The 16,561-nt window shown below is 42.8% G+C and overlaps 3 protein-coding genes and 1 long non-coding RNA gene across 4 annotated transcripts; 3 read left to right on the top strand and 1 right to left on the bottom strand.

Annotated features, from left to right (window-relative positions):
- Positions 1 to 577: 577 nt before the first annotated feature.
- On the top strand, positions 578 to 3,375 carry cyp4f3 (cytochrome P450, family 4, subfamily F, polypeptide 3; the record flags this gene model as incomplete). The annotated part of the gene is made up of 13 exons (XM_079236869.1): positions 578 to 760; positions 990 to 1,134; positions 1,228 to 1,281; positions 1,374 to 1,501; positions 1,588 to 1,709; positions 1,781 to 1,927; positions 2,042 to 2,165; positions 2,238 to 2,304; positions 2,388 to 2,517; positions 2,598 to 2,731; positions 2,854 to 2,918; positions 2,994 to 3,076; positions 3,156 to 3,375. 13 exons carry the CDS (start codon positions 578 to 580, stop codon positions 3,373 to 3,375), a joined length of 1,602 nt encoding a protein of 533 aa, XP_079092995.1.
- Positions 3,376 to 4,045: 670 nt separating this feature from the next.
- LOC306753039 (lymphocyte function-associated antigen 3-like) lies at positions 4,046 to 7,345 on the top strand (the record flags this gene model as incomplete). The annotated part of the gene is made up of 6 exons (XM_079236870.1): positions 4,046 to 4,160; positions 6,430 to 6,585; positions 6,675 to 6,800; positions 6,885 to 7,045; positions 7,165 to 7,262; positions 7,324 to 7,345. The coding sequence occupies exons 1-6, from the start codon at positions 4,085 to 4,087 to the stop codon at positions 7,343 to 7,345; spliced, it is 639 nt and encodes a 212-aa protein (XP_079092996.1). The 5' UTR covers positions 4,046 to 4,084.
- Positions 7,346 to 9,348, top strand: LOC306752894. Its single transcript, XR_013771231.1, has 6 exons — positions 7,346 to 7,444; positions 7,571 to 7,591; positions 7,764 to 7,784; positions 7,880 to 7,906; positions 8,000 to 8,056; positions 8,161 to 9,348. It is a non-coding gene; the product is annotated as an uncharacterized lncRNA (long non-coding RNA).
- Positions 9,349 to 11,182: 1,834 nt separating this feature from the next.
- Positions 11,183 to 15,511, bottom strand: slc19a1 (solute carrier family 19 member 1; the record flags this gene model as incomplete). The annotated part of the gene is made up of 5 exons (XM_079236718.1): positions 11,183 to 11,377; positions 12,026 to 12,167; positions 12,264 to 12,456; positions 13,338 to 14,115; positions 15,221 to 15,511. 5 exons carry the CDS (start codon positions 15,509 to 15,511, stop codon positions 11,183 to 11,185), a joined length of 1,599 nt encoding a protein of 532 aa, XP_079092844.1.
- Positions 15,512 to 16,561: the final 1,050 nt, after the last annotated feature.

A 16,561-nucleotide genomic window follows, 5' to 3' on the forward strand; every position in this document is an offset into this window, starting at 1 on the left:
CACAATTCTTGGGGAGGAAATTCAAATATCTGTAACAAAAATGAAACTTGATAAAAGTTGATAAACAAAACTATATTGATGATAAATTAATAAATAAACTTCTTAATTATTTCAGGAAACAAATGTTGTTGTCTATGGCTTATAATAAAACAATGTCAACATAATTGGCAAGAAAAAAAATGAAGATGATGAAAAGATGAACATTTAAAAAAAGGAAATCTCTTTAGCACTTGCTATTATTGTCCCTTTAAGATGAAATAAGCTTAATAACAGAATAACAGCAGTGCATTCCTATCAACAGCCGTACAAATAACTAAAGGTGACAATAACTAACACAAATAAATACATTCATAAGCGAATTAACCAAGTTAATGGTTATAATTTCCCATCAAAAGGATACAAAGACATAGGAAATGACTGGTTATTTTAATAAAGGAAGTGGCGTCACACATAATGGTGACAGCGCTCGCTCCTGTTGAAATAATTGGGTGGAACAGTTTGGTTTCTGCACATTTCAAAATCAGTAACGTCTCGCCGTGAACGCAGTCAGAGCCTCTGGATCCCTCTCTGTCCCGGGATGTCTCTCCTCTGGGCCGTCCTCTCTCAGGTCCTCAGCTGGACGGGCCTCGCTGCAGGGCTGGGAGCCGTGGTTGCAGTTGGGACGGCGAGGCTTTTGGCGCGACACGCCTGGTACACGTACAGGCTGTCCTGCTTCAGCAAGCCACACGCCAACTCCTGGCTGCTCGGCCACCTGGGCCAGGTAGGAGACACACACCTGGCGACACACACCCTGATGATTGTCACTTTGATCGAGGATTCATTCTGCAATCGCCTCATCTGTTCACGCCGTTATTGTAACGCTTGAATGTTGAAACAAGGCATAAGGAACTCTAACCGTCGATGTCTCAGCGATACAGTGTTGCAAGTTATTATTGCAAGATTTCCTCTTTCTGGTTCATTTCCTTTTAATTTCTCGTTTGAACTACAAGATGCAGAGCTCGGAGGAAGGTCTCCTGCAGGTGGATGACTTGGTGCGGACGTACACGCACTCCTGCAGCTGGTTCCTCGGCCCTTTTTACCACCTGGTCCGACTCTTCCACCCTGACTACGTCAAGCCTCTGCTTATGGCACCTGGTAGTGTATACTTGCTGGAAACCAACTCTTTGGAATGCGTAATCTGAGCCGTCAATACAACATGTGCACATGTTCTTGTCTCCCTCCACCCAGCCAGCATCACAATGAAAGATGAGCTCATCTACGGTCATCTGCGTCCGTGGCTTGGTGAGTCAATACGCTCTGACGAAAGTGTCCTGAAAGACTTTCGTTTTTATTTACTGTCATCCTCCAAATATTCCCTCCTCTTAACGTCCCAGGACAGAGCCTGTTGCTGAGCAACGGGGCGGAATGGTCCCGCAAGAGACGGCTGCTGACTCCGGCTTTTCATTTTGACATCCTGAAGGAATACGTGGCAAAGTTCAACACCTCCACCAACACCATGCACGTAAGACACGCCTACCTGCCGCCATTCACACGACCCCTGTGACATGTGTACATACGTCTCTGTTGCATCTTTCCGGCGTCTCTCAGGATAAGTGGCGCCACTTGGTCGCAAAGGGCACGACTACTCTCGAGATGTTCGACCACGTCACTCTGATGACACTGGACAGTTTACTGAAATGTGCCTTCAGCTACAAAAGCGACTGTCAGAGGTGAGGACGCGCACATTTTTTCCTCAAATGTATTCCATTCGATTCCTCTTTCGCTTTTTTTCTCCTTCCAGGTCCACCAGTGAGTACGTGGCCGCCATAGTGGAGCTGAGTGACCTGGTAATAGATCGTCGGCAAAAGATTTTGCACCACTGGCACTGGTTCTACTGGAAAACGGAGCAGGGGAAGCGGTTCAGAAAGGCCCTCAGCATCGTGCACAGGTGTGACCTTCTGACCTTTTATGGAGCAGTGTTACATAGAAGAACATTTCTGTATCTTATAATATCGTTATCAGTATTTATACTATCCTATATTTGGGTGAAACCTGTTTGCAGGTTTACCAGGGAGGTGGTCCAGAAGCGTCGAGCTCTGATCAGCCAGCAGATGAAGACGGAGTCAGATTTGTCCACAGCACCGCGGAAAAAGAAAGATTTTGTGGACATCATACTGCTGTCGAAGGTAGTAGAGAAGAAGAACTAAGAATGAAAGAATAGATTTAAAAGACTGCGGCGTAATACCGTATAATTGCAGGATGAAGATGGACGAGGCCTCACGGATGAGGAGATACAGGCGGAGGCCAACACCTTCATGTTCGCGGGTGAGACAGTTAAAAAGAAAATGAGTCATAAAACACAAGTTGACATCCACTAAGAGTGTTTTTTTGTTTTTTCCCCCTCACAGGTCACGACACAACGGCCAGTGCAATCTGCTGGACGCTGTATAATTTAGCGCGCCACGAGCACTATCAGGAGAAATGCAGGCTGGAGGTGATGGATCTGATGGAAGGACGAGACCGGCATGCAATAGAGTGGTAAGAAAACTCACGCGTACAATCTCAATGAGCAACGATTGTAATTTCCTCAGTAAAAAAATGCTTCTCTTTATTTGAAGGGAGGATCTGTCCAGCCTTCCCTTCACCACCATGTGCATTCGAGAGTCTCTCCGGCTGCACGCTCCTGTGCAGGCAGTCACAAGGACCTACACCCAGGACATGGCACTGCCCGGGCATCGGACCGTACCAAAGGGTGAGGGGGAGGGGGGGACTCTTGGCTCTCTTGGAGGGTTTTTAAGTATATTTGAGACGTTACATTGTGCTAGCGAGTATAATGTGTTCTCAAAAAGTTGTTTCTCTGTGATTCCTCCCAAGGGGCCATCTGTTTGGTCAGTATTTACGGTACACACCACAACCCTGCTGTTTGGACAAACCCTCATGTAAGAGATGAAAAAAAGACAGATCTTTGGTTTCTGTCCACTTGTGGTTTTTCAGTTGGATTTATTCTCTTTCAGGAGTTTAATCCCCTGCGTTTTGGCCCCAAGCGCACAGCGGAGCGGGTTTCTCATGCCTACATCCCCTTCTCCTCGGGCCCCAGGTACTGAGTCCTCATTGCTGCGAGGTAATAACAGGATCTGACATGTTGTACAGACAAGAACTTGTTTGTGTTCACACAGGAATTGCATTGGGCAGAAATTCGCCCTGGCAGAGCTTCGAGTCGTCGTGGCGTTGACCCTGCTCAGGTTTCGCCTGACCCCGGGGGCCAACCCTGAACTCGGGACCGGGTCTGGGGGCGTCCGCCGTCTCCCGCAGCTCGTCCTGCGGGCGGAGGGAGGCTTGTGGCTGCAGCTCGAGCCTCTGATCCCACACAACCCGGAGGAGCTGCAGGACGACTGACACCTCACAAAAACACAGATGTTTAGCCCTGTTCTTTATGTTTGCTCTATTGTTTCTAAATCTATCTGTGACATTTTATTATCACTTTTCAATTAAGTTTATTCATTGCATGTATTCATGTTCTAATGACATGATTGTTGACTGTATTAAGTAGATTTTGAAGAAGAAAAAACATACCTTAAACACTGTGACCATTAGAGTTAACCCAAAATCCTCTTTGCTAAAACATTCATAAATAATTGCATGTGATTTGCTTATTAAAGACAATATTCCTGTGGATAAATGATAAATGATGCATGTATTGCAGCCCTGTTGTTTTCTGACTGCAGTAACAACCTCTGGCCACTAGGAGGCGGAAAAATGCCGGTTTTTATTGTGTCTGTATAAAGATTTATTATTTTGTATCCACTTTTCCCAGAAGAAACGAAGTACACCATTGGTTAGTGTCACATATTTGGTGAGCATGGAATACTTTAAAGTAAATGTATGATTCTAAAATCATAACACATGTGTTATATGCTGCATTCCCCGGTGGAGGCGGAGACACCGGGAACCTGTGGAGCTGGTTTCCTTTTTAACTTTCACTTTTAGATCTTCCTGCGCTTCCAGCTAGCTGTGCTTTAAACCTGCACACTTCTTCTACCCCTTTAAATAACGTTGCATCAGAACAGACGCAGCTGGCTGTCAGTCTAACCGACGGAGGAGCGAGATGAGTCCGCGCGAGGCGTCCGTGGCTTTGGCCGCGTGCTCGTGCGTCCTGCTGGCTGTCGTGGCCGCAGCCTCCGGTAAGGCGGTTACGTTACGTCACTGCTAGCTGCCACGTTTTATAGAGAAGTGTCGTTTTGTGGGTTGTAAAAGTGTGTGCGCGTGCACGCTGTGTCGCACTATCGTGTGTTTCCAGACTGATCCACGGCCCCACCCAGTGTGGACCAGCCTGTATTTATATGCTGCTGCAGGACGAGCAGCACGAGGGCCGACAGTTAGATCTGAATAGTTCACGCACCAAAGAGCAACCAGAGGGTGTGACAGCAGAGAGCAGAGTAGAAACAGTAGATATGTGTGCAATAGTTGACATGCATGGAATGGATTAATCTATAGTAACATCTAACAGAATTAAGATGTGTAGAATGGAAAAATAACATTATGTATAGAACAGTTATTACTAAAAGAGTTAGCAGAAGTGAGTAGAAATATAACAGTAGAAGTACATTAGAATAGAGCAGAAGTGGGTAGAAATATAACAGTAGAAGTACATTAGAATATAGCAGACGTGAGTGGAAATATAACAGTAGAAGTACATTAGAATATAGCAGACGTGAGTAGAAATATAACAGTAGAAGTACATTAGAATAGAGCAGAAGAAAGTAGAAATATAACAAGTAGAAGTACATTAGAATATAGCAGAAGTGAGTAGAAATATAACAGTAGAAGTACATTAGAATATAGCAGACGTGAGTAGAAATATAACAGTAGAAGTACATTAGAATAGAGCAGAAGAAAGTAGAAATATAACAAGTAGAAGTACATTAGAATAGAGAGCAGAAGTGGGTAGAAATATAACAGTAGAAGTACATTAGAATATAGCAGACGTGAGTAGAAATATAACAGTAGAAGTACATTGGAATAGAGCAGAAGAAAGTAGAAATATAACAGTAGAAGTACATTAGAATAGAGCAGAAGAAAGTAGAAATATAACAAGTAGAAGTACATTAGAATATAGCAGAAGTGAGTAGAAATATAACAGTAGAAGTACATTAGAATGGAGCAGACGTGGGTAGAAATATAACAGTAGAAGTACATTAGAATAGAGCAGAAGAAAGTAGAAATATAACAAGTAGAAGTACATTAGAATATAGCAGAAGTGGGTAGAAATATAACAGTAGAAGTACATTAGAATGGAGCAGAAGTGGGTAGAAATATAACAGTAGAAGTACATTAGAATAGAACAGAAGAAAGTAGAAATATAACAGTAGAAGTACATTAGAATAGAGCAGAAGAAAGTAGAAATATAACAAGTAGAAGTACATTAGAATAGAGAGCAGAAGTGGGTAGAAATATAACAGTAGAAGTACATTAGAATATAGCAGAAGTGGGTAGAAATATAACAGTAGAAGTACATTAGAATGGAGCAGAAGTGGGTAGAAATATAACAGTAGAAGTACATTAGAATAGAGCAGAAGAAAGTAGAAATATAACAAGTAGAAGTACATTAGAATAGAGAGCAGAAGTGGGTAGAAATATAACAGTAGAAGTACATTAGAATATAGCAGACGTGAGTAGAAATATAACAGTAGAAGTACATTGGAATAGAGCAGAAGAAAGTAGAAATATAACAGTAGAAGTACATTGGAATAGAGCAGAAGTGAGTAGAAATATAACAGTAGAAGTACATTAGAATAGAGCAGAAGAAAGTAGAAATATAACAAGTAGAAGTACATTAGAATATAGCAGAAGTGAGTAGAAATATAACAGTAGAAGTACATTAGAATGGAGCAGAAGAAAGTAGAAATATAACAAGTAGAAGTACATTAGAATATAGCAGAAGTGGGTAGAAATATAACAGTAGAAGTACATTAGAATATAGCAGACGTGAGTAGAAATATAACAGTAGAAGTACATTAGAATGGAGCAGAAGTGGGTAGAAATATAACAGTAGAAGTACATTAGAATAGAGCAGAAGAAAGTAGAAATATAACAAGTAGAAGTACATTAGAATATAGCAGAAGTGGGTAGAAATATAACAGTTAGAAGTACATTAGAATAGAGCAGAAGAAAGTAGAAATATAACAGTAGAAGTACATTGGAATATAGCAGAAGAAAGTAGAAATATAACAGTTGGAAGTACATTAGAATATAGCAGAAGAAAGTAGAAATATAATAGTAGAAGTACATTAGAATAGAGCAGAAGAAAGTAGAAATATAACAGTTAGAAGTACATTAGAATATAGCAAAAGAAAGTAGAAATATAACAGTTAGAAGTCATAAAACAGAAAAAGCAATGAGTCTCAAGGAGCTGGAAGCAGACGATGTGCTGAGCTTCTGTTTGCGCTGCAGAGATTAAAGTCTACAAGAAGGTGGGCGACGACGTGGTCTTCAACCCGGTCACCGCCTCCGTGCCGGGCGCCGTCACCTACGTCGTCTGGAAGCACGATAACAGCCTCGCCCTCGAATTCGACAATACGGGAATCGATTCGTACCGCCAGTTCAAAGGTCAGGCCGTGCGATGAAACGCGTGTGTGTGTTTTCGATCGGTCGACCCTGGAGGTTTAACCCTCTCCGCGTCTGCGTTTGTTCCAAAGAGCGCGGGAGCCTGAACCAGACGAGCGGAGCGATGACGCTCAGGGGGCTGACTCGAACCGACAGTGGACTGTACACGTCAGAGATCAGAGGCGTCGAGAGTCCAGACATCCGCCTCATCGTCATCTGTGAGTGGAGAGAAAAAAGCAAGAGCTTCTGTTTATCGGTGTGGGAGGTCGTGTTGCGACGTTCTCCGATCTTCTCCCCGACAGCTCCCGTCCCGGAACCCACCGTCGGCACTTCCTGTGACGAGGAGAGCGCCAGCTGCACTTTGACCTGCGACGGAGACACGGCGGACGCCGGCCCGGTCACCTGCAGGTGGAGGTGGGACGACAAGTGGACGACTGGATCTCAGGCGCTGCTCATCACGAAGGTAGCCGCGGTCACGGTCAGCTAACGCTAACCCTCTCGGAGCCGCAGCTCAACATACATGTTAATAACACACATGTTCATAACACACATGTTCATAACACACGTGCATACATCTTCAAGGAGGGCAGTTCGGGCGTCGCCGAGTTCAGCTGCGAGCTGGAGAATCCGGTCAGCCGGGAGAGCAGCCGACCCGTCGCCAACCCTTTCTCCACAAGTGGGTTATTACCAGTTATTACGCGTCTTCAAAAATACCCTGATGTGTTATTACGCTGTAATAAGTCGTTGTTTTTTTTCCGTTTAGCCCCCGGAGGGAAGCTGAAAATCTCCACGGCCGTCACGGTCTTCATCGCTCTGCTGGTCGGCGTGCTGCTGCTCATCGCCTTTCACAGATGTAAAACAGGTGAGAACTTATTTTATTTCCTTTTTTAGCAATAATAGCAATTGTATTTGCATTAAATTCAGAAGCTGTCATGTGTGCATTTCTGCGTTTTAATGAGTTTTCATCGTTCTGTTTTATTTCCTCTAGGAATGTGGTTCTTCCAAAAAAGTAAGAGATCCTTCAAAGCCATTAAAAGTTTGTTTCTTTTAGTTTGTGAATTATTTTACTGTTTGCCCTTTCTCTCTGGGGCATCATGGGAAATGTAGGATATACATTTTACAGTGTTGTAAACAGCGACTGACACTTTGACATAATCTCTCCTGTATTTGTCTCCCTGCAGCCTCCATGCCGTGGGAACCAAGTTAGTAAATTATACATTATGAATTACATAAATTGACCTTTTTACAGATGTGGTGAATTGATATAACATTACCGTCCTGTCTCCCTCCATCACAGACTTCTGGAGGAAGAACGAGCAGCAATGTAAGTTTCAGTCTGTTTTCTGGATTTCTTATTATTTTTTTCGTCTAATGTTTTATTATAATGAAAATATTAACGTCTATATCATAAATACAGCAAGAGATGCTGCTGAATCTAACGGCACATCTGCCCAAGGGAAGGGGCAATCAGACGGTAAGAGACAAACTCCTGCTTGTCTGTAATTACAGTAATTGACTATATATATATATATATATATATATATTTGCAGTGTGTGACTGTGCTTTTGTCCTTTGCAGAGGAAACACCATTTTCATAGGCAGCAACGTGAGCTGTCTGCTGTCGAACACGTGATCCACAGTGAAGAACACACTGATCGTTCTGCGCTGCGTTTCAAATGTAAAGAAGAATCCGTTTAAGAAAAATGTCTCGTGCTCCAACGCCTCACACGTAGAATAGAAGGAGAACTCGAGAGCCGTTCTTTTTTTTTTATTTCCATGCCCAAATTTCCGTGCATGCTAGCACAGAATATTGGACTTTTTTTTTTTTTTTTTTTAATATGACTTTTAAAAAGTATTTAAAAATAAGAACAATCCGCCGTTTTCTGAAAGGAACATTACGTTCACATATCTAAAAGTACTGTTTGTTTTAAACAGAACACATTAATTTATCCAGCTGCTATATTAACTGCTGGGATCTTTTATGTCACGCATTTAAAAGACAGCACGAAGGGAAATATTAAAGTTATTTATCATGAAATCAAAAAAGGGCAAAAACAAATACAAAGCCAAGAAGGTTTGTTTCTAGATTTTATTCGCGGCTCAGGAGGGCTTCAAAGTCCAGACAATACCAGGAAGTGCCTCCGTTTCCTGTGGCGGACAGCTCACCTGACCCCGACCGTTACCTCCAGCTCATGGGACCAGGCAGGGCTGCTGGTGTTGGAGTAGAGCTCGGGCTGCGTGGGGAGGAACTGGGAGGAACTGGGAGGAACTGGGCCGAAAAAAGGGACGCCTTTGTCTGTTTTGGGCCAACAAGCAGGGCATTGTACTGCACTTTACCGCCTCCTCCTCCTCCTCAGCTACTGTGAGCCATCAATCAGCTATTTTCCGTTTGGGTTTTCTTTTGCCGTGTTTATTAACTTCCTTGTATTTTAATGCGCGTGAAGCTTCACATTCTGAAGAACTGACTTGTTTTTGTGTAGATGTGTGTAGAGGTGTGTGTTTAAAATGAACAGGTGTGTTTTTGCACTTTCTTTGCAGTCTTATTCTTAGTTTTGTAACTAGTAGTATAAAATACTTTGCACTTCAACACAGCTGAAAGTATTAGCTTTCGGGAAAAAGACACTCCCACCAATTAAAGATCAAATTAGTCTTTGTAATATACTATATTGTTTTTTGGCACTGACATTATTTGGATTAGTTGTTCCTACCATTCGCGTGGTATTTATTACGGCTTGAAGTGTTTCGGGATATAAAGAATGTATAAATACAGTGTTTTTATATGGGATGTATTTAATAAAAGCACTGAATATTGACCCTTTTTCTGTGTCTCAAGTCTTTTTCCAACAGCGAAATAAAGAAATAGTAAAAGTTGAACCACTGGAGGGCAGCAGGTCGACACATTGAAACCAGTTATCATGTGTTGGGGCGCTGTTATGCAACTTTATTTAAAAAGCCAATATTGTGATGACTCGCCGCTTACTCAGAGGACCAAAGGTCAAGAATGCAGAGCGTCCGGCAGCAGACGCCTCGATTCACTCCTCAGTTTAACGGCGAGCGGTTTCCCAGGAGGGAAGCGGGTCGTGAACACGAAGGTTTTCCATCACATCGCTGCGTTCAGCTGAAGCAACAGGCGGCTGACCGAGAAGCAAACGCAGAAAAAGCAAATCGGAGGACTTCATGCTGCGAGCAGCTGACCAAACAGAATACGAATCCCTCAGACGCAGAACTACGAGCATCTACTTGTAGGATTGGGTGCTGCAGAGAACGTGTTTTGTTAGTTTATCGTCAGGAAAAAGGTGAATTGTTCAAAATGATCGAGTTTTTCATCCACCAACCTCATTTTATTTGTGAATACAAAAACAAACATGTAATTAATGTCAGCGTTTGTCTTTTTACAGCATTCAGACAGATTCACAGTTACATTACACCTCTGCAATTATTTCAATCAGAAATATCTATACATTATGAATGTAAAAAACTTCAGCCACTACAGTGTCTACTGTAAAAGAATATTCATTATTTCACAGCCACACCTGCTTTTTAAAGAAGAAAATAGAAACTACTTAATGTTTGCACTTTAGTTCCTGTTGCATGAAGTAAGAGTGCATTCCTATGTTTATTTAATTAAAGATCCTATTAGAAACGCGTGGGCCTCTAGTCTTCCTGGTAATGAACGAGTCAAAAATAGAGAAAATAGAATTAGCAGCAATACTGACTGCTTTGTTTTTCATCCTGCATCTTCCTTAAAATCAACACTAAAGAGAAATATCACATGTTTAATAACCAAAATTCAGTGATGTGTACTAGGATAATTGTCCAATAAGCATAAGTGTGTAAATAATTTGTTTGTGATTTCTCCAAAGCAACACAATCTGCAGCTTGTTTCAATGCATCAAATAAGAATTCTAAATATTCAGATGCTGCAGTTTCTACATTTAAGAGCATTACAGCGACCATGAAATAATAATAATTAAAAAAAAAATTTAAAAAAAATCACATTATCTAACATACTGCATACAATCTGCAGTTTCCAGCTTCACATAAACAGATAATTTCATAAGCTGATGATAAGAATGTGATGTGAAATTTGATTATCAATACAGAAAGGATTGTATTTTATACTGATGTGGATATTTGCTTTCATTAAATGGCACTTACACATAATTATAACACTGTAACATCCCAATAGGAGTGTGAATTACAAAAAAGAAAGAAAAAAAAAGTGTCTAACCAAACCTGAAAAGGCCGTTTTCATAAAGTAACACGTAGTGATCACATGGTAATCAGGAAACTGAATCACAACTAAAAAAATCCTCCTCATTTGTTTCCTGTACAAAATACAAAGAAAAGGCACGTTAATGGTCCCTCTCTGTGTGAATGAAAGCGTAGTACCACTTAGTGCTTTTTGTTAAATAAAAAGAAGAAGTGACTCTTCTCACTGAGTAAATGTGCAGCAGCTTTAGGCACTTCTCTGATTAAGGCTCAGCCGCTCACATAGAAACTCCTCCATCGATCCGCCGAGTCCAAAGAGCTCATTGGTGAAACTGGGCTCCAGATGCGATGCCGATGGAAGCAGTTTAAGAAGAGACAGTCTTTGTCGTTACGCTTTGGCGCTTGTGCCGTTAGACAGAGGCTCTGACTCTGCAGCCACGGGGCTGAGCTCTGTGGACGCCGCCGGCTCGCTGGCCCCGCCCCCTTCTGCACGCGGCTTCCTACAGTGACGGATGATGACCACGGCAGCGCAGACGAGGTAGACGACGGTGAGAATGACGAAGTAAAGGAAGTACACCAGGAACTGAGAGGAGAAAAGAGAGAGAGACATCTAAAAATCTGATTCAAATCATAAAACACTTTGACTTTCAACACGTTTAAGTACTTTTATATACTTCTTTATTCAGTCTGTATATTTAATATTCTTCTTTACCATATTTTTTAATGTTCTCTATTACTGTTTATTTATATTACTTGTGGGACTAATAAAGGATTATCTTATTTTATCTTAAAAAGGAGGATGACAAAGATTTTGCACATGACAAACCTCCACTTTGTCGGATTATTAATATCATTTAATGAAATTAAAAAGTCCCTTATTGCAAACCTATATTCTGTTTCTCTACACCTCCTGAAATGTTTTTCTTTACCACCTCTCTGTATTTTACTCTAAAATATAAATAATAAGAAACAATACTGGAGAAACCTTTAACGGAGACAATTTTGTTAAAGGATATAAAAAATGCGTGTTTCATTTCACTTCTCAGTTTCTGTTGTGCAAATGAAAAATCACACAGATTGTTATTCATTACATTGCTTGCATCGTCTTCTCCCGGTTGTCATGCAACTTCTGCATGTTCAAATAGTAAAATCACATAATCAGTATGGGGAAGCACAGCCAAAGCTCAATGAGCCGAGCGGCCAGCGTTAACGTATTAAATGTCCGTTCTACCTGAGTTTGCACGTCCAGCGCCAGGCCTCTCTTGTCGGAGAATATCAGGTTGATGATGCTCTTCAGAATGGTCCCCAAGAAGGTGTTGATGCCAAACACTAAGGCGCACAGCTCCTTGGTGAGCGACGAGGCGATCTGGAAACTGCAGAGACGATGCGACGATCACCACAGAGCACAACACTCCAGAAGCTTTTGCATTTTCATAGAGGATGTAGATTCATATCGAGGTTACACTCACGTGGCAATCGGCACCAGGAACTGGTAGAAGCCTCTGAAGAGGACGTAGGCCATGTAGCAGACCCAGATGTTGTCCGTGGTGCCCATGAGCAGCAGCAGCCCCGCCTGCACCGCCGTGATGACGCCGATGACCAGCTCGGACCAGACGGTCCACCGGATTTTGGCGTAGCCGGCGATGAAGGAAGTCAGTGCACCTGCAGAAAGACGCACGCCGATCAAAACGCTGTTCATCTGCTTCAGACACTTAATCACTGCTCTTGTAATTCATATTGTTCTTTTAATATCGTCACTTTCCTGTGGTGGAAATTGTCATTTTGTATTGACCTATTCATTTCAATATGAACATATTTACTTTGAAGAGATAGTTTTAAAAGTGGGAGATCAATAACTTTCCCTCTTCAGTTTGATGGCTGTAATTATATCAGAACTAAATGTGTATTTGGTGTTTTAAATACTGTATGCAGCTTCAAAACCCACCACCAAAATATGATCAAATTCATTTTAAACATGATCAGGCTCCTCCAATCTACACAGGATTTATTTAATAAAGCTTTTATCTGTCTCCCACATCATCTGATTTAGAGCCTCATGAACCTTGTGGCATTAACCAATCTGAATAATACACAACTTTTCTCTGATGAAAAAAGTTGTGTATTAAATAAAAACAATAAGAAGAAGTTACTCTTCTCCCGGAGTAAATGTGCAGCAGCTTTGGCAGCTCACATAGAAACTCCTCCATCGATCCCACTGAGTCTGAAGAGCTTATTAAACCGGGTTAAGATAAGATGTCAATGTGAAGCAGCTTGAAAATCCTTTCAAAAGAATCCTAGATTAAGACTTTAGTTTTCAGAGCAACTCTCTGCAAGAAATAAAAATAAAAAACATGATATCTTGTGACACAGACGAGTTGTACCCATTATTTGCACATTACACACTACATTTAGACGCCAGGTTTGCATGCTAACGTGAACAAAAGCACCAAGGACTATGAAACAGAATCCTAACTGCTTTATGAGCACAGAGCAACATGTTTATTCTCTAAAAACTAACTATTGTAGCTCCAGAAATGTCTCACTCAGCAGGGTAGAAGCTGCCTCCACTCCCCCGTTGTAAACGTTCTTGTTCTCAGTGACCGGATGGAGTTTGTTCCACAGGATGTGAACGTAGAACAGCACCAGGTAGTACCCTGTGGAGTTGAACACCCACCACAGGGACCAGAGCCTCAGGTTGGGCCTCCTCGCCACATTTCTCACCTCCAGCAGCATCTGCACAAAGACAGAGTCCCTCCAGCGTGACGCAGAGCACGGGGGGGCTGCCGGGGCCGGGGCGCTCTCTTTCGGGTTCATTTTGTCCAGTTCTGACTTGCCGGCTAACGCGGCCGCTTGCTCTCGATTCTGCGTCCGGTTGAAAAACAGGGAGCGTTTGGGCCAGGGCAGGCACATCGACAGCGCCAGCCCGAAGCTGACGAAACCCAGAGATATGGCGCTGAGCGTGTAGAAGCTGACTTCGCCGAAGGAAATGAAGAGCTGGCCCAGCACCGAGCTGGTGAACACGCCCATGAGGACCGCGGAGCGCGAGTATCCGGCCACGCGCTGGTAGAGGGCCGGGCTGACCAGGGAGAAGATGTAGGAGGAGTAGGCCACGCGGCAGGCCATGGTGATGCCGTAGAAGAACTCCATGAACTGCATCTCCAGGAGGGTGGAGCCCAGCAGCAGAAGGAGCCAGATGACCACCTGGCTGACGCCCTGGATGATCAGGACCGGCTTGTAGCGCAGGAGGTCCGTCAGCAGGAAGGCCGGCACCAGCACCACCATGTAGGAGTACGTCAGCACCGGAGTGATCTCATTGGTCACCTGGAAAGAGCCGAGTCGGTCAATTAAGAAATCAGCGAGGCAGCAAATTGAAGATATGACTTATTGATATTTTTGTCTTACACTTGTAGAGTGTAGGGCTGCAATTTATGATTGTTTCTATTAATCTGCTGATTATTTTCTTAATTAAATTGAAGAAAATTGTGCTTTTTTCCTTTCACAATTTCCTCAGCCCAAAGATATTTCATAAGGATATTTTATAAGGAATAAATAAATATCACTGTGACCACTGAGCTTCACACCTTAGATACTGTAGCAATGTAACTATCACAAGATATGGCTGGGTAACGTTTTTGCATTTTATATATGATTTATGTTACAGTAAAACACATTTGATTGGTCAAATAAAACAAGACACTTAAAGACGTGACTAGACTGCTTATTGACATAACAGCCGACCTATGAATCAAGAAATTAATCTGCAGATTAAATCGTTAATAAAAATGATAGTTGTAGCCGATTAAATTGATGCAATATGGTGCACTGTGTGCAACAGAGTAATAACCATTAACAAACTCCTCATAAGTTAAAGAAAAATCCTAATTAGATGCTTGTTTGGTAACAGAACACAATAGAATATTATCCATTGTCGTCCTGCATAATACTCATAACAAATTTGAAGTCACGATAGTGGAACTGGTTCAACTGGAACACACAATCCCTCTGGCAGACGGGTCTGGTTTTTCCACACACACACAAATATTTAACCTATTCTCCTCTCTGAAAGACACTTTGACAGGTAAGCGAGCAACACTTGGGATGAACTCGTGGTCAAATTAAGGAGAAATTAACTAAAGCTGCAGGTCGCAGTGTTCAGATGATTCCCAGCCAGTCTTCACAGACCTAATACACTGACCCACTTTGGAGGAATGTGAACTTTGACCACTGTAAGATGGATCAGCAGACTCCCTGCAGACATTCATTCATTCTACTGCGTAACAAGGGCTCCACTGCATGTGGAATCAAGTTCTAACAGGTTAACTTTGAGTCTTTTTGCACAGCCCGTTGTAGGAGCTGTTGCTACTCCTTTCTTTTTGGGCTTATATATAGACATATAGAACTCCTCCAGCCTGATGACACCACTAACCTGTTCCCTGGTAAAGTTCTTCTCTGGGCTGAGTAGATATGGTGTGATGAAGGGCTCACCGGGCTTTATCGACGTCATAAACCCGTAGAAACACAAGAATATTACGGCCCCCTTCCACTTTCTGGGCTCCGCCGCGTCGCCCGGGGGCCCTTCGCTAGGAGCCGGGCCCTCGGACGCGGAGAGAACCGTCTCCAGGTCTCTATCTCCAAGTCCTCCGCCGTCGTCAGATGCCTTCTGGTCCATTTCCTCCTCTGATCTGTCCCCACTTCCTGCCGTGTAATCCGCCACCATTGTGCGTCAGCGGGACCCCTCTGTGATGCGGACTGTGACTTTTCTGCCCTGTCAAATCACCATGTGGGGATTTGTTTTGACCTAAAAAGCTGCCAGACGTCCTGCTTGAAACGAGGGGAACAAAATAATGTAAAAACCCAACTGTTTTGGGTTCCAATCCACCTCCCGCTGCACGCCAAAGAATAACCGAGCCGGTGTTAATGAACTTAACAGGGTGATGGCACGGTAGTTAAAATGCTACATGCTCCTGTTGGCATGTAGGAGAAAATGTTGACCTTTGCTCCATTCCACATTGTGACATTTTCTGACAGCAAGCTATCCAGCAGCTGGGTCCGGCGTCATTGTTCACCTGAAAAGACAAAGTTGTCCTTTAGTCAGACTGTGTTGACACTGTGCAGACAGCTGACCTGAGAGTCTGGCTGGTTTAGCTCAAAAATAGCTAATTTTTGCAATAAATCTATTTGTATTAGTGTATATGCCCATCACAAGTTTCCAGAGCTGGTTACACATATAACAGTATGACAAATTAAATGAAAAAATTAATTTCCAATAATAAATAATGCATGCAATCTGTCTAAGTAGTGGTGCTTTCTAATGAATCACATGCACGTGAATCACAGGTATGTTTCTAGATATTTAGGAGCAATGCAAATAAGTTACACAACCCATGCACAGGGCACAGAGCTAGCATGCCAGCTAGCTGTGCTGTGCTGCACCTGGTCGGCTCGTTGCGTCACAGAAACCTTCACAGCGGTTTACGACACGTGCACGACGTTATAGCGCAGCTAGCAGGCGTGCTAACAGTATATACGAGTTAAAACAACAACGCACTCGTGTTGCTTTTGTTGGCAGAGACATTCATGACACACTGCTTAGCGCGAGCAGCTGACAGCCCGCGTGGCGTTCACAGCGCGCGAGCTTCCTATTAAGAAAGCACCAAATCTAAATATATATCATTTTTAGGGTACACGAAAATGAATTGACGTTAAGCGCATAACTTACCTCGTGAAAGTGCGTGTCTGCAGCGCGTAGCTCACTTACTACCCCGCT

The sequence above is a fragment of the Taurulus bubalis genome (genome assembly GCF_910589615.1).
Source record: "Taurulus bubalis genome assembly, chromosome: 21".
NCBI lineage: Eukaryota > Metazoa > Chordata > Actinopteri > Perciformes > Cottidae > Taurulus > Taurulus bubalis.